This window comes from Hemiscyllium ocellatum, chromosome 19 (genome assembly GCF_020745735.1).
Source record: "Hemiscyllium ocellatum isolate sHemOce1 chromosome 19, sHemOce1.pat.X.cur, whole genome shotgun sequence".
NCBI lineage: Eukaryota > Metazoa > Chordata > Chondrichthyes > Orectolobiformes > Hemiscylliidae > Hemiscyllium > Hemiscyllium ocellatum.
This window is the reverse complement of record NC_083419.1, coordinates 24,660,984-24,683,348: the sequence shown is the minus strand read 5'-3', so window position 1 is coordinate 24,683,348 and position 22,365 is coordinate 24,660,984. Positions and strand designations below refer to the sequence as shown.

Here is a 22,365-nt window from a genome sequence, read left to right as displayed (position 1 = left end):
TTGAAGAATGCTCTACAATACATTAGTAAGGAACAGATGAAAGGTACGAGTAGATAATTCCCATTTAATACATAGAATTATAGGACGTTTCAGTTTAAGTCTGTCTTGAAACAAATGATTTTGCAGCAATCTTTTGTTTTTGATACAACTTATTCAACTTCAGTTCAACATTTGGCATTTAAGTCAAATGAAGATCAGTGAAGATTCTGCATTTGGCCAGGTTTAACCAGCAGTCATATCAGTCCATTATTATTATGCTACTTTATTGTACTGCACAGAAAAAGTATGATTTTGTAATACGTAGTTTAAAAAAAAATTCATATTACTGCAGAATATCTAAGACCCCAGATTGGGATTTAACCTATGCTATAAAATAAATGTGTCATATGTCTATTGGCAATTTGCAGCACTCTAAATACATTTATCAATACATACCATAAGTCTCCTACAATTCACAGAGATTGGCACTAAATTAGTTGATTGTGAAAGAGACTATAAGGTAGGAAATTTTGAGCAATACCCAGTTGAGCTATAATGTGTGTTCTTCTAAAGTTGACTTAAGGTATACTCCTGTGACACAGCAGTACTTGAAACTGACATTGGAAGAAGACCTTAGGAAATATTTTATTCCCTGCCATTGATATTTTTCATGCTAAGGAATTTTGAAGTAAAATTTTAAAATATGTAGGGTCCTGTAGAAGATTATTCTAATGTCGTTTACAATGTTAGTTAGAAACAAGAAGCCGCTGAAAATGTGTTGCTGGAAAAGCACAGCAGGTCAGGCAGCATCCAAGGAGCAGGAAAATCGACGGTTCGGGCATGAGCCCTTCTTCAGGAATGAGGAGAGTGTGCCAAGCAGGCTAAGATAAAGGTAGGGAGGAGGGACTTGGGGGAGGGGCGTTGGAAATGTGATAAGAGGTTAAGTTGAGGGTGATAGGTTGGAGTGGGGGTGGGGGCAGAGAGGTCAGGAAGAAGATTGTAGGTTAGGAAGGTGGTGCTGAGTTCGAGGGATGGGACTGAGACAGGGTGGGGGGAGGGGAAATGAGGAAACTGGAGAAATCTGAGTTCATCCCTTGTGGTTGGAGGGTTCCTAGACGGAAGATTGAAGCGCTTTTCCTCCAGCCATTGTGTTGCCATGGTCTGGCGATGGAGGAGTCCAAGGACCTGCATGTCCTTGGTGGAGTGGGAGGGGGAGTTAAAGTGTTGTGCCACAGGGTGGTTGGGTTGGTTGGTCTGCGTGTCCCAGAGGTGTTCTCTGAAGTGTTCTGCAAGTAGGTGGCCTGTCTCCCCAATATAGAGGAGGCCACATCGGGTGCAGCGGATGCAGTAAATGATGTGTTTGGAGGTGCAGGTGAATTTGTGGCGGATATGGAAGGATCCCTTGGGGCCTTGGAGGGAAGTAAGGGGGGAGGTGTAGGCGCACGTTTTGCCTTTCTTGCAGTTGCAGGGGAAGGTGCCAGGAGTGGAAGTTGGGTTGGTGGGGGGTGTGGACCTGACAAGGGAGTCACGGAGGGAGTAGTCTTTTCGGAATGCTGATAGGGGAAGGAAGGGAAATATATCCCTGGTGGTAGGGTCCGTTTGGAGGTTGCGGAAATGACGACGGATGATATGTATATGGAGGTTGGAGGGGTGGTAGGTGAGGACGAGTGGGGTTCTGTCCTGGTGGCGATTGGAGGGGCGGGGCTCAAGGGTGGAGGAGCGGGAAATGAAGGAGATGCGGTGAAGAGCATCGTCGATCATGCCTGGGGGGATATTGCAGTCTTTGAAGAAGGAGTCCATCTGGGTTGTTCGGTATTGGAACTGGTCCTTCTTTGAAGAAGGAGGCCATCTGGGTTGTCTTTGAAGAAAGAAGCCATCTGGGTTGTTCTTTGAAGATAAGGCAGGAACAGGGTACTGATTAAAGATGATCAGCCATGATCGTATTGAATGGTGGTGCAGGCTCAAAGGGCAGAATGGCCTACTCCTGCACCTATTGTCTATTGTAAACATCAAAAGGAAAAATAATGAGTTTTTCATTCTTCTTTCTCTGCAGAATGCTGTCATGGGCCATGGGGATTTCCTATGAGCCAGTATTTGAGAAGCAGTATCTGGTGTTGTGGACGGAATGCTAGAATGTCTGCATGTCTGGTACTTTTTCACATCCATCTTGCAATTTACTACACGTGATGCATCACTTTAAGTAAATTATAGTTTTGCAGAGTCATCCAATAAAGAGCTTAAAAATGTTGTTTTCATTTTACTTTGTAGCCATTGGAAAGAGTGACATTTGGCCAGGGGGTAAGTTTTATTCAATCATATTTCACCTTTGACAACAAATGAATTGGCCATTTTATTTTAAACTTCACTGTAATTATGTTTGCTGGAGCATTAATTGCTTTTTCTAATCAAATGATGTATGTAACTTTAAATACTGATAGCAGTATAGAATGTCCTCGATATGAGAATCTCCCAGCTTTGGAACAAAGTTAAGGACTGACTTCAATAGTCAGAAAAAATTTCCAATGAAGTCAATGATTACAAAGTTTCTTTCCTTCTGCATATTAACCAGTGATTTAAATCCTTGTCATGTGATAAGTGTACTGTGCTCCAAACCAAGCATTTTGTTGTGAAGAAAACCATTGGAATGGACTAATAGATGTAATGTGTGGGTTCCCAATTTATCATCATATCTGAGGCCTAATGTTACACAGTATGCTATTGAACAATGAGACATGGAAGTCCCAGATTAAATCTACGCTTAGCTACCTGAACCCAGTTGAACTCTGGGGCATTAACAGGAAAGAGGAAGTGTAGTTTACCAATGTTCTTGCTCCTGATCATTATTCGTATATACTGCCAATTACTGACCACTTAAGGGCCTCATGCCGCAACTGCACATAGGCCTGTTGCAGTTGGGAAACTTCTACTTTTAGAGTCTTAATTCTATGGGAAGGCCTGCCACTGGCTTCGCCACTACCTGTTTGGCTTGTCATTCATTGGCCTTCCTGAGAACATGCAGCATGGGACTCTTACCGATTCTGCTGTTAGATAAGATCACCAATGCCTCAACAAAATTCCTCCTCACTGCCTCAAATTAAAGATATTAATTTCTTGGTATCTTCTTATCTTCCTTCATGACCTCAGCACTCCCAATTTTTGTAATCTGCTCCAGCCCTATATGTTTCCAAAACTTTGTTTACCTCTGATTCTGACCTTTTATTTAATATCCAGTCACTTTGCCCTACCATTTAGAGCACAATTGAGTCCTCTAGAACTGATGCCATGAAATTTCCTCCCAGAATATCTCTGTCTGACACTGATTTTTCTCCTTAACATCCTCCTTTAGACTAGCTGTTTGACCAAGCGTATCTAATCAATGCACGATTGTGTTTGTTTGGAACACCATGGGCTGAATCTTACATGGAACTGTCTGTGTCATTTTTGGCATGTTTCATTGGTTGTTTCTCTCCACTAGGCAAAGGTTTTCTCATACAATTTTCTGAAACTCACTTCATTAACTTGCTTCAAACATTCTCTCACTTGTTGTTTGCGACGGTCATTGCATGACACTTGCATTGTACCAATGCTACTTGCCACTTATCTGCTGGAGCCTGGATTTTGTCCAGGTCTTTCTGCATATGAACTCAAGCTGTATCCATATCTGAGGCATTGTGAATGGTGCTAATCATTGTGCAGTTGTCAGCAACATTCCCACTTTTGTTATAATTCTGGAGGAAGTCTGAAAATGGTTGAGTCTAAGATATGACCCTGAAGAACTCTCGAAGTGATGTTCTGAAGCTAAGATGATTGAACAACAATGACAACCATCTTCCTTTACATTGGGTAAGAGTCCAATCAATGGAGAGTTTTCTCTCAATTTCCATTCACTTCACTTTGCTTAGGCCTGTTCATGTTATTATTCATTGATTCATAAAGTCATAGAGATCTACAGCATGGAAACAGACGCTTCAGTCCAACTCATCCATGCCAAACAAATATCCTTAACTAATTCGATTCCATTTGCCAGCATTTGGCCCTTATCCCTCTAAATCCTTCTTATTCATATACCCATTCAGATACCTTTTAAATGCTATAATTGTACCAGCCTCCATCACTTCCTCTGGCAGCTCATTCCATTCACGCACCACCCTTTGTGTGAACAAGTTTCCCCTTAATGTAAGATTCTTTTAAATCTTTATCCTCTCACCCTAAACCTATGCCCTCTAGTTCTAGATTTCCCCATTCCAAAAGACCTTGTCTAATTACCCTATCCATGTGCCTCATGATTTTATAAATCTATATTCATACAAACTGTTTTATTCTCAAGAGTAATCACCTTCACGTAGGCTCACCTCATCTATTTTTCTGTCTTAAAGCTACAAAGTAAATGAATTTTTTTTGTTGCTGTTTTATGTATGATTTATTCTGTAATTGGTGTAGTTTGATGATAAAGCGTTTCCAATTGTTGAACTTTGTCCATTGTAAAGAATAATGTTTTGTGAGGTACTGCAGAACTGTCAGTGCTTCTGGAGCCATACTTCAAAATAACACAGCTTCAAAAATTGGAGGAAAAATTATCCTTGGTTGTGTAAAAATGTTGAAAAATGTTTTTTGATGTCATTTAAAATACTTCCAACTTGAACTGTGTTTTGAGAATATTGGACAAACATTGTGTTTTTATTACTTGTAAGATTAAGCTATGTAGGAATATTTGCTTGTTCTTAAGAGTTCTTAAAGGACACGCTAGATCAAATGTGAAATCTCAAGAAGTTTATCTCAAGCAAGAACACATATAAATTCCACATTATTTCTTCTTAGAAAGATATTAAGTCCCTTTTAAATTGGGCACTTTGTTGTCCCTTTGAATAAATTGTTAAGAGGTTAATATAAACCTTCCCCTCACCCTGCTTTGAACTATGGTTCATTTCTTCGTTCAGTAGTAAACAAAAATTTCTATTATGTGTGGTGGTAAGTGCACTGGGGTAGCGCTCTGGAAATCATGCTTAACTGTTCCCTGAGTGGTTACAAAAGGTTTTAAAATCTGCACAATTTGTCTGTTAGACTGAGGTTGACAGAAAACATGGACCAGGTTTCTGTACGTAACCAGAATTACTATTTACAGGTAAATAGATTGTGGCAACTGGTAAATAATTGTGAACTATCAGCCTACAACACTACAAGTTAAATCTCTAGTCCACTTATAAACTTCTGATCCACACAGTAGGCACAGATAGGAAAAAAAGACACAAGTGTTATGGATGGAGGAAAAATTTGAAAAATAGTTGTGTTGTCTCTGTTCACAAAACCTGCTGAGCTGGTTCTTGTGCTGGTCAGAACAATGCTTTTGATTCCTGCCTATCAAGGTGCTTTCACTAGTTTGCTGGAGGCATAGAGTGGCTGGTTCAGTTACAGAAGATCTGTGACTTATTAATTAAAAGTCACAAATTATAGCAATTGCTGAAGGAAAGATAAACTTTCTTCAGACTGAAAGTTGCTTTTACTACAGAAAATAGAGAGCTCCGGAACTTGTGGAGATATGAAGGCTTCTGAATATTGTGTTCCTAGCCCCAAGCTGTTCAGCTACCTAAAAACTAATCACACAGCAGGCAGAAGGCCTTGGTCATCGATAACTGGTCACTAGTTCACAGACCAGTCAGCTCGCTGAATCTCCATTTGTACATGTGCTTCAGTTTCAGGTAATCTACAAACTATATTTCAACTGCTTGATCAAACAGCTGTATAAACAATGACTGCAAATCGACGTTTCGGGCAAAAGCCCTTCATCAGGAATAAAGGCAGAGAGCCTGAAGCGTAGAGAGATAAGCTAAAGGAGGGTGGAGGTCGGGAGAAAGGAGCATAGAGTACAATAGGTGAGTGGGGGAGGGGATGAAGGTGATAGGTCAGGGAGGAGAGGGTGGAGTGGATAGGTGGAAAAGGAGATAGGCAGGTAGGACAAGTCCGGACAAAGTCATGAGGACAGTGCTGAGATAGAGGTTTGAAACTAGGGTGAGGTGGGGGAAGGAGAAATGAGGAAACTGTTGAAGTCCACATTGATGCCCTGGGGTTGAAGTGTTCCAAGGCGGAAGATGAGGCGTTCTTCCTCCAGGTGTCTGGTGGTAAGGGAGCGGCGGTGAAGGAGGCCCAGGACCTCCATGTCCTTGGCAGAGTGGGAGGGGGAGTTGAAATGTTGGGCCACGGGGCAGTGTGGTTGATTGATGCGGTTGTCGTGGAGATGTTCCCTAAAGCGCTCTGCTAGGAGGCGCCCAGTCTCCCTAATGTAGAGGAGACTGCATCAGGAGCAACGGATACAAGAAATTATATTAGTGGATGTGCAGTTAAAACTTTGATAGATGTGGAAGGCTCCTTTAGGGCCTTGGATAGACGTGAGGGAGGAGGTGTGGGTGCAGGTTTTACAGTTCCTGCGGTGGCAGGGGAAGGTGCTAGGATGGAAGGGTGGGTTGGAGGGGCCATGGACCTGACCAGGTAGTCATGGAGGGAACGTTCTTTGCGGAAGGCGGAAAGGGGTGGGGAGGGAAATATATCCCTGGTGGTGGGGTCTTTTTGGAGATGGCGGAAATGTCGGCGGATGATTTGGTTTATGCGAAGGTTGGTAGGGTGGAAGGTGAGCACCCGGGGTGTTCTGTCCCTGTTACGGTTGGAGGGGTGGGGTCTGAAGGCGGAGGTGCGGGATGTGGACGAGATGCGTTGGAGGGCATCTTTAACCACGTGGGAAGGGAAATTGCGGTCTCTAAAGAAGGAGGCCATCTGGTGTGTTCTGTGGTGGAACTGGTCCTCCTGGGAGCAGATATGGTGGAGGCGGAGGAATTGGGAATGCGGGATGGCATTTAATCGACGTTTTGGGCAAAAGCTGTATAAACAATATTTAGTGTCATGTTGCTTGCTTTTAAAAACAGCAGTAGTTCTTCAGCAATCTTTTTAAAACAGTCCTTTTCACAGTTCAGTTCACAATGAAAAATACAGAAAAATAAAAAGTCAAAGTCTTTACAGTTGACTTATACTGCAAATGGTAAAGGAAATGCTCTGTGACATATTTTATTGTAAAAGTAAAGAGAAATTCAGATTTTATTTGCTGATGAGTAATTATTTGCTAGTTTTATTGCTTATTTTGAGGACCTGTTGCCTATTTTTCAGAAGATCATTTTGTAGAATTTACTGTTGTTTGCATCATTTCTGCGAGTGTGTGACAAATTTCAGAATTCATCTGGTACTTATCTTTTAATCAGAATATCTCAGAATTGCCAAACTGATTCCAGCAGCGTGGCTGTTTTATACAAAACAGCAGCAAAAACCACAAAACAGGGCCAAAATGAAAACTCAAAATGGGATTGATTTTGGCATGAAAAAATTAAATGATAAACTCTGCATTGTAGATAGCTGGTACTTCTGTGATTATGCAATTTTTACAGTATTCTTACCAGCTGTTAAGATCACTGGGGATTGTTATTATTAAACTTATTACATTCTTAATCCTTTTGCTGTGAATGTGCTAAATTACATTTGTTGATTTATCCTGAATTGACAGTGTCTGGTTCTTTTATTGTTGGCAGCTTCCTTCCGAATCCTTATTTTATCGTGCAGTTCTGCAAGTTATTATCAAAGAGCATTTTGGAAATGGAAAGGCATATACCACACTGCAAAGAACAAAGTATGTTTTGAAAGTTTGCATGAAATTTGAAGAATATTAAAATTAGCATGTCATGAATGTTTTCTGATATAGATTTAATGGAGAACAGTGCATTTATTTCACAGCATCTGAAGATGATTATTCAAAACAGATCTAGAGGACTAGGTGGTAGGATTGACTTGTATTTTCCAGTTTCACATCCAATTAATTAAGCCTAAAATGATGGGACAAGAAAACAACTCTGTGTGCTGGCTGTGACAACTTCCTAGTGGGAAAAGTTTGGAAAGTTTCAATTTAGGTCCAGGAGTCTATACTCAGAAGTGTTCATAATTTGGCAGAAAAGGTTTTTTTTATTCACTCATGGGATATGGCCATCACAGGCTGACTAGCATTTCTTGGCTGTCTCTAGTTGCCATAGAGAAGGTGGTAGTGAGTTGCCTGCTTGCTACACTGCAGCCCACGTGTTGTGAATTGATCTAAAATGCCCCTGGGAGCAAAGTTCAGGATTTTCATCTGGTGACAGTGAAGGAATGGCAATGTGTTTTCAGATCAGGATGGAAAGTGGCTTGAAGAGGACCTTGCAGGTTATGCTGTTCCCATGTGCCTGCTACTGTTGTCCTTCTAGATGGAAGTGCTTCTGGGTTTGCAAGATAATGTCTAAGGATCTTTGGCAAATTTCTGTGGTGCATCTTATAGATAGTATGAACTCCTGCTACTGAACATTGGTGGTGGAAGTAATGCATGTTTATGGATGTGGCACCAACCAAGCATGTGGCTTTGCCTAGATAGTGTCAACCTTCTTAAATGGTGTCAGAGCTGCACCCATCCAGGTAAGTGGGGAGTATTCCATCCCACTCCTAACTTATGCTTTGTAGATGGTGGACAGGCTTGGGCATGTCAGGAGGCGAGTTACTTGCTCTAATATTCCTAGTTTCTGATGTGCTTTATTTATTTATAAATACAGGCACTGTATTTAAATGGAAAATCCAGTTGAGTTTCTAGTCAGTGGTAACCCCAAAGATGTTGATGTGGGGGTTTCAGTGATGGTAACACCATTGAATGTCAAGGTGCAGTGTTTAGATTGACTCTTACTGGAGATGGTCATTGCCTTGCATTTGTATGGCACAAATGTTACTTGCTGCAAATGAATTTTGCATAAGGATGATCTGTTCTTCTTGTTAATACATATCTTTGGTCCAGAGTCGCAGTGTCATTTGGTGTTGCAACCAACAGAAAATTGCCAATTACACTACTCTCATATGTCCAAAATTGTAGAAACATAAGAACAAGATTAGGTCATTCAGTGCACCATGCACACACACAGATACATAAATTCTGTTGCACTGATGAACCGTAGCTGATATTTATTTACCTACACATGCATATTCTGAACCTGAGTTCTGAAATTTTCAGTTGACCTCACATCATCAATTTTTTGGGGGGCTGGAGTTTCAGATTCCCACCACTCTTTATGAAGAAGTATTTTTTGATGTCACCTGAAAGACATGATTCTTATTTTAAAGTAAAATCACACAACCCCCCTCCACCCCCCCCCCCCCCTTTTAGACTTGAGCGTCAGAGCAAGTTAAACTTTCTATACATACCCTATTATAATCTTTACTGATTTACATCACCTATTTCACTCTCTTCCAGATCCGTGAGAGGCTTTTCCTTCTCTTCTCTTTCCATCCCTCAAGTTTCAACATTCAACTCGGCATTTGTTCTTTTTTTATAGCACCTCCAGCATGCTGCCACCTCTTCCCTGCTGTCATCTGTCGACATTGCAAATAGGTGTTTCCTCCATTACACTTTAGTCTGCTTGTCAATGACCCTCAACACTATGTCTTCTTCTATTGTATCTTGCCTAGCGATCACCTTTCTCTGCCTCTTCCCTCATCATTCAAAACCCGAACACTCGTTCCATGTGGAACAATGATTTACTGGTACTTCTTTGAAATTTATGTGTGACATTGAAAGCACAATATGGTCTCTACTACCTTGAGGGAGAGAAATGCAGGCTTTTGGTTCCTGTGTAAAATATCCCCAGTTAGTTTACAAGCTTAACCTTGACTTTAAAGTCGCTTGTTGTTTAATTTAAAATTTTTGCTTCCACACCTACTTTTCTATCCTTGGCTTGTTAGTATTGTACTAAAGCTCAACACAAGCTCAAAGAACAGCAGCTTATTTTCTGTTTAGACATTTCACAGCTTTCTGAATTTAACATTGAATTGAATAATTTCACACCAGAACCTGTTACCCTGAAATTTCATGTTTTGTTTGCCATTTGCAGTTTGAGTTTAGATTAGAGTGGTGCTGGAAAAGCACAGCAGGTCAGGCAGTATCTGAGGAGTAGGAAAATTGATGTTCCGGGCAAAAGCCCTTCATCAGGAATGGAGGCAGGGAGCCTCCAGGGTGGAGAGATAAATGGGGGTGTGGGGAGGCTGGGGAGAAGGTAGCAAAGAGTACAATAGGTGAATAGGGGTAGGGATGGAGGTGATAGGTCAGAGGGGTGGGTGGAACGGATAGATGGGAAGGGAGACTGGCAGGTAGGATAGTTCATGAGAACAGTGCTCAGCTGGAAAGTTGGAACTGGGATAAGCTGGGGGAGGGGCATTCTTCTTCCAGGCTTCTAAGGCAGAAAGGGGTGGGGAGAGAAATATATCCCTGGTGCTGGGGTCTGTTTGGAGGTGGCAGAAATATCGGCACATGATGCGGTTTATGCGAAGGTTGGTGGGGTGGAAAGTGAGGAACCAGGGAGGTTACAGTTGGACGAGTGAGGTTTGAGGGCGGAGGAGCAGAATGTGGATGAGATGCATTGGAGGGCATCTTCAACCACGTGGGAAGGGAAATTGCGGTCTTTAAAGAAGGAGGCCATCTGGTATTTTCTGTGGTGGAACTGGTCCTCCTGGGAGCAGATTATATGGCGGAAGCAGGAATTGGGATGGGATTTTTGCAGGAGGTAGTGTGGGAAGAGGTGTAAGGCAAAGGTGAGGACTGCAGATGCTGGAAACCAGAGTTTAGATTAGAGTGGAGCTAGAAAAGCACAGCAGGTCAGGCAGCAGCCAAGGAGCAGGAAAATCGACGTTTCAGGTAAAAGCCTTTCATCAGGATGCTACCTGACCTGCTGTGCTTTTCCAGCACCACTCTGATCTAAACTCTGGGAAAAGGTGTAATCCAGGAAGCTGTGGGAGTCGATGGGTTTGTAAAAAATGTCAGTGTCAAGTTGGTCGTCATTAATGGAGATGGAGAGGTCCAGGAAGGGGAAGGAGGTGTCAGAGATGGTCCAGGTGAATTTAAGGTCGGGGCAGAATGTGTTGGCGAAGTTGATGAACTGCTCAACCTCCTCGTGGGAGCACAAGGTGGCGCTAATGCAGTCATCAATGTAGCAGAGGAAGAGGTGGGGAGTGGTGCCGATGTAAGTACGGAAGATGGACTGTTCTACATAGCCGACAAAGAGACAAGCATAGCTGGGGCCCGTACGGGTGCCCATGGATCTCCCACCCACAGCTTCCAAACTCGTAGTCCGGGAATCCCGCACCATTTAATTCTACCTCCTTCCCAAGATCCACAAGCCTGACCACCGACCCATTGTCTCAGCATGCTCCTGCCCGACTGAACTCATCTCACCTACCTCGATACTGTACTATCCCCCTTAGTCCAGGAACTCCCCACATACGTTCAAGGCACCACCCACGCCCTCCATCTCCTCCAAGACTTCCGCTTCCCCGGCCTCCAACAGCTCATGTTCACCATGAACATCCAATCCCTCTACACCTCCATTTGCCATGACCTGGGCCTCCAAGCCCTCCATTTCTTCCTCTCCCGACATCCCCAACACTACCCTTCCACTGACAGTCTCATTCGTTTGGCCGAACTGGTCCTCACCCGTAACAATTTCTCCTTCAAATCCTCCCACTTCCTCCAGACCCAAGGGGTAGCCATGGGCACCCGTATGCGCCCCAGCTTTGCCTGTCTCTTTGTCGGCTACATAGAACAGTCCATCTTCCATAGCTACACCAGCACCACTCCTCACCTCTTCCGCCGCTACATTGATGACTGCATTGGCGCCATCGCATGCTCCCACGAGGAGGTTGAGCAGTTCATCAATTTCACCAACACATTCCACCCTGACCTTAAATTCACCTGGACTATTTCTGACACCTCCCTCCCCTTCCTGGACCTCTCAATCTGCATTAATGATGGCCAACTTGACACTGACACTTTTTACAAACCCACTGACTCCCACAGCTACCTGGATTACACCTCTTCCATCCTACCTCCTGCAAAAATGCCATCCTATATTCCCAATTCCTCTGTCTTTGCCATATCTGCTCCCAAGAGGACCAGTTCCACTACAGAACACATCAGATGGCCTCCTTCTTTAGAGACCGCAATTTCTCTTCCCACGTGGTTGAAGATGCCCTCCAATGCATCTCATCCACATCCCAAACCTCCACCCTCAAACTCCACCCCTCCAACCGTAACAAGGACAGAACCCCCCGATCCTCACTTTCCACACCACCAAACTTTGCGCAAACAGCATCATCCGCTGACATTTCTGCCACCTCCAAACAGACCCCAACACCAGAGATATATTTCCCTCCCCACCCCTTTCCGCTTACCGCAAAGACCGTTCCCTCCATGACTACCTGGTCAGGTCCACGCCTTCCAACAACCTACCCTCCCATCCTGGCACCTTCCCCTGCCACCGCAGGAATTGTGAAACCTGCGCCCACACCTCCTCCCTCACCTCCATCCAAGGCCCCAAAGGAGCCTTCCACATCCATCAAAGTTTTACCTGCACATCCACTAATATCATTTATTGTATCTGTTGCTCCCAATGCGGTCTCCTCTACATTGTGGAGACTGGATGCCTCCTCACAGAGCGTTTCAGGGAACATCTCAGGGACACCTGCACCAATCAACCCCACCGCCCTGTGGCCCAACATTTCAACTCCCCCTCCCACTCTGCCGAGGACATGCAGATTGTGTGCCTCCTCCACCGCCACTCCCTCACCACCTGACTCCTGGAGGAAGAACGCCTCATCTTCCGCCTCGGAACACTTCAACCCCAGGGCATCAATGTGGACTTCACCAGTTTTCTCATTTCCTCTCCGACCCAGCTTAACTCAGTTCCAACCTTCCAGCTCAGTATTGTCTTCATGACCTGTTCTACCTGCCAACTTCCCTTCTCACCTATCCACTCCACTCTCCCCTCTGACCTATCATCTCCATCCCCACCCCCATTCACCTATCGTACTCTTTGCTACCTTCTCCCCAGCCCCACCCCACTCTTATGTATCTCTTCACCCTAGAGGCTCCCTGCCTCCATTCCTGATGAAGGGCTTTTGCCCGAAATGTCGATTTTCCTGCTCCTCGGCTGCTGCCTGACTTGCTGTGCTTTTCGACCTCCACTCTAATCTAAACTCTGGTTTCCAGTATTTGCAGTCCTCACGTTTGCCTATTTGCAGTTTGAGTCTTGTTTCTAATATTTTGACTTTTGGACAGAGCTGTTCATTATTCTGGCCTTACATTCTGGAAAAAATAATTTGTCTCTTTACTGTGACCCATACCATTCCCTTTGCACTATTTGTGGAGAGAAGATTAATGTTTTGAGTCCAGTGTGGCTCTTCTTCCATCTGTTCTGTAGAATAGAATATCTTCATTGTCTTCAGTTCTAAGTCATACTGGACTTGAAAAATTCTATGTCCACAGAGTCTGCCAGACCTGCCAAGTTTCTCCAGCACTTGTTTTTATTTGAGATTTCCAACATCTGCATTTTCCATTCACTTTGTCTTTTGCTCCATGACAAGTTTGTCATTTAATATCGTCTGCCCAGACCATCCCTTTTGTTGTTACTTCCCTTTCTTCCCTCCTTCAGTTATGAACAAACCATATTTAGCTCAAAATGTTGGTGGAATCTTGTTGAGCAATAGTGGCTGATGAACTAGCATAAACCCACACTGCATCTTCCAGGGAAGGCACATTGAATCTAATGCCATCAGGCATTAGTGAGATCTTGGGCAGATTTTCACCTGGAATGAAGAGTCCAGGGATGGAAATGCTGCCTAGTGAGAACTGGTAACCAGTCAGAGGCCAGTAACTTTCTCACTTGGTCATGGAGGAACTGCAGTTGCTGCTTAGAAGACCACTCACTATCATGGTGGCAAAATGGGCAGAAAATCTGAGCCATTGACTTAAATGTAATGGTGCTGTAAAATTTACTGTAGTTTGGAAGTATTTCACCCAGAAGGACAATGCTTTGTCATATGCAAGTGTCAACAGTTATGAAAAATATAATGCTTTGGCATCGATGGGATCTTTCTCCATAGTCTGTAAGACTAAAATCTTTTTGTAAAATATTCGATCTTTGAAAATGAATATTGAGTGAACAGCTGAACTGCATGCTAATTGAGAAAGATCTTTCACATCTTTATACAACAAAAGCAAAATATTGCAGCTGCTGGAAATCTAATTCTTTCACTTTTATGAAGAAACACTGAGATTGAATGTGAAAATATGGACTTGGTAAATCCAGGGAATTTCTATGTACAGTAATAGCATATTACCTATCTGTCTCATCTCTTGTTAAATAACACAAATTTACTTAAACAAGGATTCCCTCTGTCAGAATAAGTGATTGCAATTAAACTGTTTATGGCTCATTTAACCAAAATGATTGTATCTTATGAAGTTTGGTATTTTACAGAAACAAAAACGTTGGCAAGATATATTCTAAGTCTTCATCCTTTGTGGATTACATCAGAAAATCAGTAGAAAAGCTGGGAATGGATAATTCAAAGGTTAGTTGTTTAATTTATTTCTTCACCTATTTCTTTGTTTCAGACCAGCACAGTGTAACAATTTTATCACATACAAGATAATGATAATATTGTCTTGCACTGTTTGCTGTCTGTTACAAAATGCTGCTCGAGTGTTTTAGTGGTCTGTTAGTCTTGCTTAAGCTCAAGATTGAAGTAATAACTTGCACTATATTTTTTAAAAACCGGTTGTTATTCTGTTTAAAATTAACTGGCCAACACTTGAATTTGAAAAGCATGCAGAGAAATTTGGTACAAGTATGATAATACTAGAGTGGGAAGTGGGCTGGTTAGAATGAGTTGGAATCTGGATTTCTGCTGACACTGAATGATACAATTCTCAGCAGATGATTTTCCCTGCATTCAGCTTAGTCACAGACACAGTACATCAGCACCAATCAGCAGACAAATGTAATCTAATTTGAAGCTTGTGCCAATGTGAACCATTAAAATTTAACAGACCACACAGTCTGATGGCTTTTGTGCATTTCTCATTGAAAAGAGAAGATAGTAAGAAAGGTATATCTCAGAATCCAGCAACATTTAAGGGAAACACAATTAATTTGCACCTTCTTGTAATTTCAATAGGAAAATCTAATTAGTTTAAATGAACTTTAAATTGAGTAGGGAGAAATTATTAAAATATGACTGGTTACTTTGGCTATTCTCCAAATGCAGCGATCAATCAAATATTACCAATGAAAGATCAAGCTACATAATGAAATGACAAAACTTAGGTACCAGCTGTTTCCTTCAACTGAATTGTAGGATATTTGAAAAAAAAATACTTTTAATATGTTGTACTCTTTTGATTGGCTACAACTGTGAATCTTCATAGAATGAATCTTTAAACTTATGTTGTCATGGAAATGATTGAATCAACCTTTTTCTTATTATTATTTACTTGCTTTTTGTTTTGAAACACTGGTTGTAATGTGCAACCAAGGGCAGAATTTTCTCAGTCCCAGAACAATTTGGGCTATAGTAAGATGATGTCCAGCAAGGCCCAACCTGACACCAGCAACTTCCTCCTCAACATCAAGACCAGAAAGTCTCATTTCCCAACTAAATGTTGGGATGTTGGAATTCTCACTAGTGAGTGGTGAGAAGTTTATTAGCATAGACTGTTACTCATTGTTACCTTTATTAGGACTTAATCCCACCTCATTAATCTCCAAGTCTTCTACCTGCTGGATAGAAAATGACACCAAGAATTCCCAACCTGAAAATCAGAATAGATATCTTCTGTCTGTTTGAACCTTTGAAAGTACACTTCTGCATTTCAGTGCTGTACTTTGGAACATAACTGCATCTTTTATTGCAACGCTGCTGTGAAGATAGGGTGGCATGGTGGAACAGTGATTAGCACTGCTGCCTAATGATGCCAGGGACTTGAATTCAATTCCAGCCTTGGGTCTGTGTGGTGTTGCACGCTCTCCTCGTGAGTGCGTAGGGTTCTGCCAGGTGCTCCCCTTTCCTCCCACAGTCCAAAGATGTGTGGGTTAGATGGATAGACCAGGATAAATTGTCCCATATTGTGCAGATTAGGTGGATTAGCTATGGTTAATGCAGGGTGATGGGGATAGGGTGGGAATGTAGTCTGGGTGGCATGGTCTTTGGAGGGTTGGTGTAAATTTGATGGGCTGAATGGCCTCTGTCTGTACTGGGATTCTATGTTTCAGTTCAGGATGGGACCAGGCAGCATCTCAGAGCTGCTCAATTGCTTTCTTAGCACTCACTCACTTTGCACCTCTGGATGCTCATAGCGTCCCTGCCTTGCCTTGTCATTTTGTGTTTTGCCCTGTCATCTAGAACTTAAGAGCTTATAATATTTCTGTCTTGTTGTGTTGCTTAGCACTGATACCAAGCTTGGCAGCTTGTCATCCCTGTCAGCAAAATCATGAGGGACATAGATAGGGTGAATAGCAAAGTTCTTTTCCCTAGGGTGGGACATTTCAAAACCAGGGACACTCTTTTTAAGGTAAGAAGAGGAAGATTTAAAAGGAACCTGAAGGGCACGGTCTTCACATAGATAGTGGTTTGTGTGTGGAATGAACTGCCAGAAGAAGTGATAGATGCAGATACAGTTATAACATTTAAAAGATGTTTGGATTTGTACATGAATAGGAAAGGTTTAGAAGGATATGGTTCGAATGCAGACCAGTGGAACTGGTTTCGTTTGGAAAACTTGGTCAGCATGGATGAGTTGGACCATAGGGTCTGTTTCTGTGCTATATGATTCTTACTCTAATTGGGCATGTTTCTATATGGCAGTGCCATGTCAGTCTCACATCTACAGCATGTATCAAGCGCATATATGGGAAATACATTGCATGGACAAGAACCCAGTGGCTATGTCTGGCACTCCAAACTATACATGAGTTTATCGACACCCAGTTCAAATAGCTGAGAGTTGGGTGCAGTGATCATTCATTGATTTAGAATTATTGATGTTCGACATGCAAGCACTTTGTTTCATTTCCAAGTGACAAAGACAATTTCCCTTTGATCTCTTTACACTTTGGTATTGGTGAATAAAAGTTACTATTTTGAAGTGATTGAAGACTTATCTGTATGTGATGGTGCCACAATGACCAATGCTAGGGTGCTGAGTTACATGGGCATTGGAGAAAGAGAAACATTGACTTAAGAAGGATTATAAGACATGATATAGCTATGGACATGAGAACTGTGTGGTCTAGTGCTTAATCAGCAACAGATGTAGGAATGTGTGTTAAGTGCCAGCCATGCCACATATGTGATAAGCTTTGGTTAGTGATTGCTATCACACTGCGTGCAAGGCGAAGGACAATTCTGGACTGCCAACAATTGACTGGGTGCAAGGCTGAGGGTTAGAGATGTCTCCAGTGCCATGGATTACAGGATATCCTGACAGTAATGAATATTTCTGGGTACCGTGAGTGAGAGAATTGGGCTAGCATTGAAGTAGCATGGTACCATTGGGATGTAGTTAATGAATTGTCAGAAGAAGTGGTAGATGCAGGTACAGTTATAACATTTAAAAGATGTTTGGATTGGTACATGAATAGGAAAGGTTTAGAAGAATATGGTTCGAATGCAGACCAGTGGCACTGATTTAGTTTGGAAAACTTAGTCAGCATGGATGAGTTGGACCGAAGGGTCTGTTTCTGTGCTATATGCATTGAATAAGGTGTATTTTCACATGTACTCACACGGCACCATCCTGGCTACAGTGCAGAATCTTTGGTACAGAGCAGAAAAATAAAGAAAGTGAAGTTTAAGAAGTTAAATAGTCCTTCTTACTAAAAATTGGAAAACAAAGAAACACAGCTAACAGCTTAGCAGCACAGTCCATAAGTGTCTGGCCATGCTGGGCCTACACTCCTCACAAAGGCTCAACCTCCTCCAATTTGGACTCGATCTTGCCCTTGCTCCCACCGCTGCCGTAGGCTGCTTGTTCTCGCCACCTAGCAGTATGTTGCTGCTGCTGCCACTGCCATAGGAAACCTATTCCATCTCCCGCTACCACCCCCACTGCCTGCTCCCACTCTCACTGCCAGGTGTCCTGGGCTGCCTGCTCCCATTCTCAGCACCCCTGCCGCTCTGGGCTGCCTGCTCCCAATCTCACCACCCCGGCTGCCCCAGGGTCCCTGCTCCCAATCTTGTCTCAGCAGTCCAAGGCTGCTTGCTCACAGCCTCAGTGAGAAACCCTCCATGAACCTTCATAAAAATGTAACTCAGCTTATTTCTAGTAAAATTCACCCCCAAATTATTTAAATTCAAACTTTCTTTTCTTACCGTTTTCCAAGAGAACTCCAGTTTGTACTTTTAACACGGAGGAAAGAAAAGCTGATAGAAAAACAAATATCTAACTTCAAGTTGGCAAACCTATTCCAATATATTTCAAGGTATAAATTCTTATTCATTATGAATGTAAATACTGACAGTGTTGGGATGAATATCTGCTGGTGAATTTTTGTTTTTTTATAACCACTTCATTGATAAAATCATAGTACACAATCAGGAGAAGCCAAACATGAAGTCAACCTTAATATTTGTTACACTCTTCAGCTGAAGTTTTATCAGCCCTCTGCTCTACTGATTTGCACATTTTTATTAGGGAGCTACTCACTGAGGTGTGATCAGGAGGGTTGGTGGGTGTTCCACTCCTATTTATGACCAGCAGGAGTTAAAACATATAGGGTGGAATCTTTTCTACCTCTGAATGACTTGGGTATTGAAAAGAAAGTTTGGAAAATTGTCTGAGATGCGAAGTAGTGAGATTCCCAATGTCAAGAGAAAGAAGTTCCCTTTTCTCACCGAGCATTGAATGGCGAGTGATGAGAGGTCTGTTTGCATTGCTTCATTAAGATGCAGTTTCCCATTCTCTGAACCACAATTTAGGAACTAAATAGTGACAGTTCCTAACATGATGTTCAGAGCAGTAATCTGGTGACTTCAGCTCATCATTTGCTCTTCTGGCCCTCTATCTTAGACACCAGACTCCAATATCTCAGGACATGCTCTGTGGACATTGACCACATGCACCCCCATCTAACAAGACATGTAGGTCACCATCAGCAAAGCAGGATGCTGATTTCCCTCTGTCCAACACATATGATGCAATTGACAGGTTTTTTGCAAGGCAATTATGGACTGCCAGTGCTTGACAGATGTGTGGCTGGGCTTTAATGATGGTGTTGGTGTCAGTAATCCTGAAATGTCATGAACGTGGCCAATATTTGTCTGTTGTGAGTGGTGGAAAATGGTGAGTGGAGCACCATAGGGGCATGATGCAATGGTAATGAAGCAAATTTGGGAAGGCAGCATGAGAAACCCATGAGGACTCTCAGAAATTCTTCATGAAATATGCTAAACATAACAGTGTCAGTTTCCAGCGAAATTCAGCCTAGAATGACAGACAGTTAGTAGAAGTTTTTGAAACTAAAGATTTTTAAGAAAATATATGATAACATTTGCAAAAGTAAAGAGGTTAACATGCTGGATCATGATTAGAAGTTATTTTTAAACCAAGTGCTGTGATCCATTTATGTGGCAAAGTTTTATTTTTAATATGCTTAAAATTAGTTATGCATATTGAATCTGATTAGAACAGTTCTTTGGTATGTTCTCCATTCTGTGAAGTAAAGCAGATCAGTGATTTGTATTTGACTTTAGGCTCACTGAATGTTTGCTCCTTTCGTCTTCAAAGAGATTAAAAATATTTATGTGCTAAAGACACTATTTATTCGAAGGCACAGGAGAAGTTGTTGTGCAATGCAGTTTTCTATTTTATTAATTGATAGGGTAATTATTGAAAGTAATACTGTCAGATTGTCGTGAGAGTGATTGATGCTACTGAACTGTGGTAGTGATGGTTCGGTGTGTACCGGTAGCTGGTAGAATAATCATTAAATAGGAAATTCCCTTGGAAGTTTAAAAAAAATTCAGACCAAGTTATATGCCGAGAATTTCTAAGTTGCACGCACTTTGCCCCAGATTTTCTGCTTTAAATTATGCACTGAGGGATTCAAGTTCCTGAATATGCCCAGTTTAAAGCTGAATGAGTCAATGGTGATACAAATTCATGTTGAAAAGCATTCAGAATTGTCAACTTCTAAGGCACTCTATATGAACTAATACATGGATTGTGTTGCAGCTGTTTTCAACGGGAAAGAAAACAAAAAAGTTTTGCGAATAGATTATACATATTATTGGGGATTTGTTAGAATCTGCAGAGGTTTATCCAAAGTTATTTATTGTAGAAAACAGTTTTGTTTTATAGTAGACTGTCCATTCAAAGCTAATTTGTAAGAAAGTAAGTCTTACAAATATTCACATTTTATGTTTTCTATTACTGTAGAACAGCTAAGAAGGTTAGACATTTGAGTTCTCAATTGCCACTAGCATGTACGAATGTTGTTGGTGTATTGTCCATAACATTCTAATATATGCTAGGCGTGTGTGAGGATCTAGAATATCAATCCCCTGGTGATAAGCATCTCCTTTTGAATTTCATTTTGTATAATTATTCCCTGATGTCGGTGATGCTGATAGAACTACATTTATCTTCAGTTGCCATGGGCTGATTTTGTGTTTCCCCAGGAGTGAGTTTGAAGTTGGTGATTGCAGCTGGCGACTCATCTACACCCAATCTGTCTGAAATGTTACAGTAGGTCAGAGGAGATGTTAGAAATCTACCCAACCTCAGGAAAATTAATGGCCACTTAAGTGCCTCATTTTGTTGATGCCAGTATTTTGCTCACACTGTGTGGGAAGCCTGGGTAGCAGAGGGGGCTGGATGGCAACAACCTTCGGATGCCACCTCTGCCCATTGGAAGCAGTTCCGTTAAAGGTCATCTCACTCCATTCTTAGGGGACTTGACAAAGCAGATGCAGAAATCGATTCCCCTTGTGGGAGAGTCTAGGACCAGAGGGAGCAGAGACTATGATCTTAGAATAAGGGATCACACATTTAAGGAAGAGTGAAGGAGGAATTTATTCTCTTAGAGGGTAGTGAATCTGTGAAATTCTTTACGCAGAGGGCTATTGAGCTTGAATCATTAAATATACTCAAAGCAGGAACAGACAGATTTTTAATCAGTAAGGGAATTGAGAGTTATGTGAAAAGGCGGGAAAGTGGAATTGAGGATTATCAGATCAGCCATTATCTCATTGAATGATGGAGTAGACTTGATACCTGAGTGGCCTAATTCTATTTCTACATCTTATGGTTATTACTTTTCCGGTCCTCTTGAATGTATCGTCCAGTCGCCCCATTTACATTGCCCTTTAACCCAGATTTGCATGTTATTCCAAGTTCCTTAGCATCAGGGACTGCTAGTAGTCTCAGCATTACTGGGACTATGGAGTTGCTGGTCAAAGGAATTGAATGGCGGCTTTCTGAGGCGGACTAGGGCAGAAATCTCTCCTTAAAGCAAGTAGCTCTGCTCTCAGCATTAAATTTCTACAGGGCAACCAACAGGATCTTGGCCAGAGGGGATCCTCATCAATAAAGGATCTGGGAGATAGCTCCTCTTAAAGTCTAACCCCATGAGAAAATGTGTGAGTAGCATCCTTTAATTGGTATAGTCCTAATGGTGTTAAGAAAGAAGTACTCTCTTATTGACTGAACAGCAATAAACAGCTGGTATTATAAAGTCAAGCTATGACAGAGCCAGACTTGGAGATGATTGTGAAGGTGATTGTTTTACTATGATCTTATGAATATTGTATTTTTTGGTTTCAAGCTTTCAGAGACACTGTCAGAAAAAAAGTTTGACAAGTAGTTGCAGACCATTCCATGGATGCCCTCAAACTGTGCTGGTAGATGTTTGCAGTCATTGTTCTCCTGATCTCAGAGGACTCAGACTAGAAATATGCTGAAATAGAAACAGAAATTATTGGAAATACTCAGCAGGGCAGGCAGCATTTATGGAGAGAAAAAGAGAGTTAAGGGGCTGGATTTAATGGATCCCACTGATGTGAGCTAAATAGTGAGCATAATTGCAGGGAAGACCACATTTTCTTTTCCCATCAGCAGGAAATCAATGTTTAATTAATAATCAATGGGTGAATTGGACTCACGCAGGAAACCCATCCGTTAATTAATTTGGTTCACTAATATGTCACTTAGGGGTCATTATCCATGAGCCTACCAAGATTTAGTGGTGGTTCAGGGATTCTCCTGAGTTTGTATAGATTCCCATGTCTCCTGAAGGCTGCTCAGCAAAAGCATTTGGATTTTCCAGTGGCTTTCCTGGGTGGTCCCTCTTTCAAAGACACTTGCTGTCAGTCAAAAGATCCCAGGTCTCTGGTAGGCGCAACAGTGGTGGCAGTCACTGTTCCCAATGAGGCTGCTGGAAATTGGAAAGGAAAATTGGACTGGCAGCCCTTGTCAGTGAGTGGGAATAATGTTTATGTCACTGAGGTTCTCAA

At 42.1% G+C, this 22,365-nt stretch overlaps 1 protein-coding gene across 3 annotated transcripts in view; it reads left to right on the top strand.

Moving 5' to 3' along the window:
• mettl25 (methyltransferase like 25) overlaps positions 1-22,365 on the top strand; it is an 88,072-nt gene that overhangs the window by 51,471 nt on the left and 14,236 nt on the right. For all 3 annotated transcript variants that reach the window (XM_060839753.1, XM_060839754.1, XM_060839755.1), the window contains 4 exons: positions 2,033-2,127; positions 2,248-2,277; positions 7,548-7,645; positions 14,334-14,427. In XM_060839753.1, the coding sequence (XP_060695736.1) occupies positions 2,033-2,127; positions 2,248-2,277; positions 7,548-7,645; positions 14,334-14,427 (317 nt within the window). The remainder of the gene's footprint in view (positions 1-2,032; positions 2,128-2,247; positions 2,278-7,547; positions 7,646-14,333; positions 14,428-22,365) is intronic.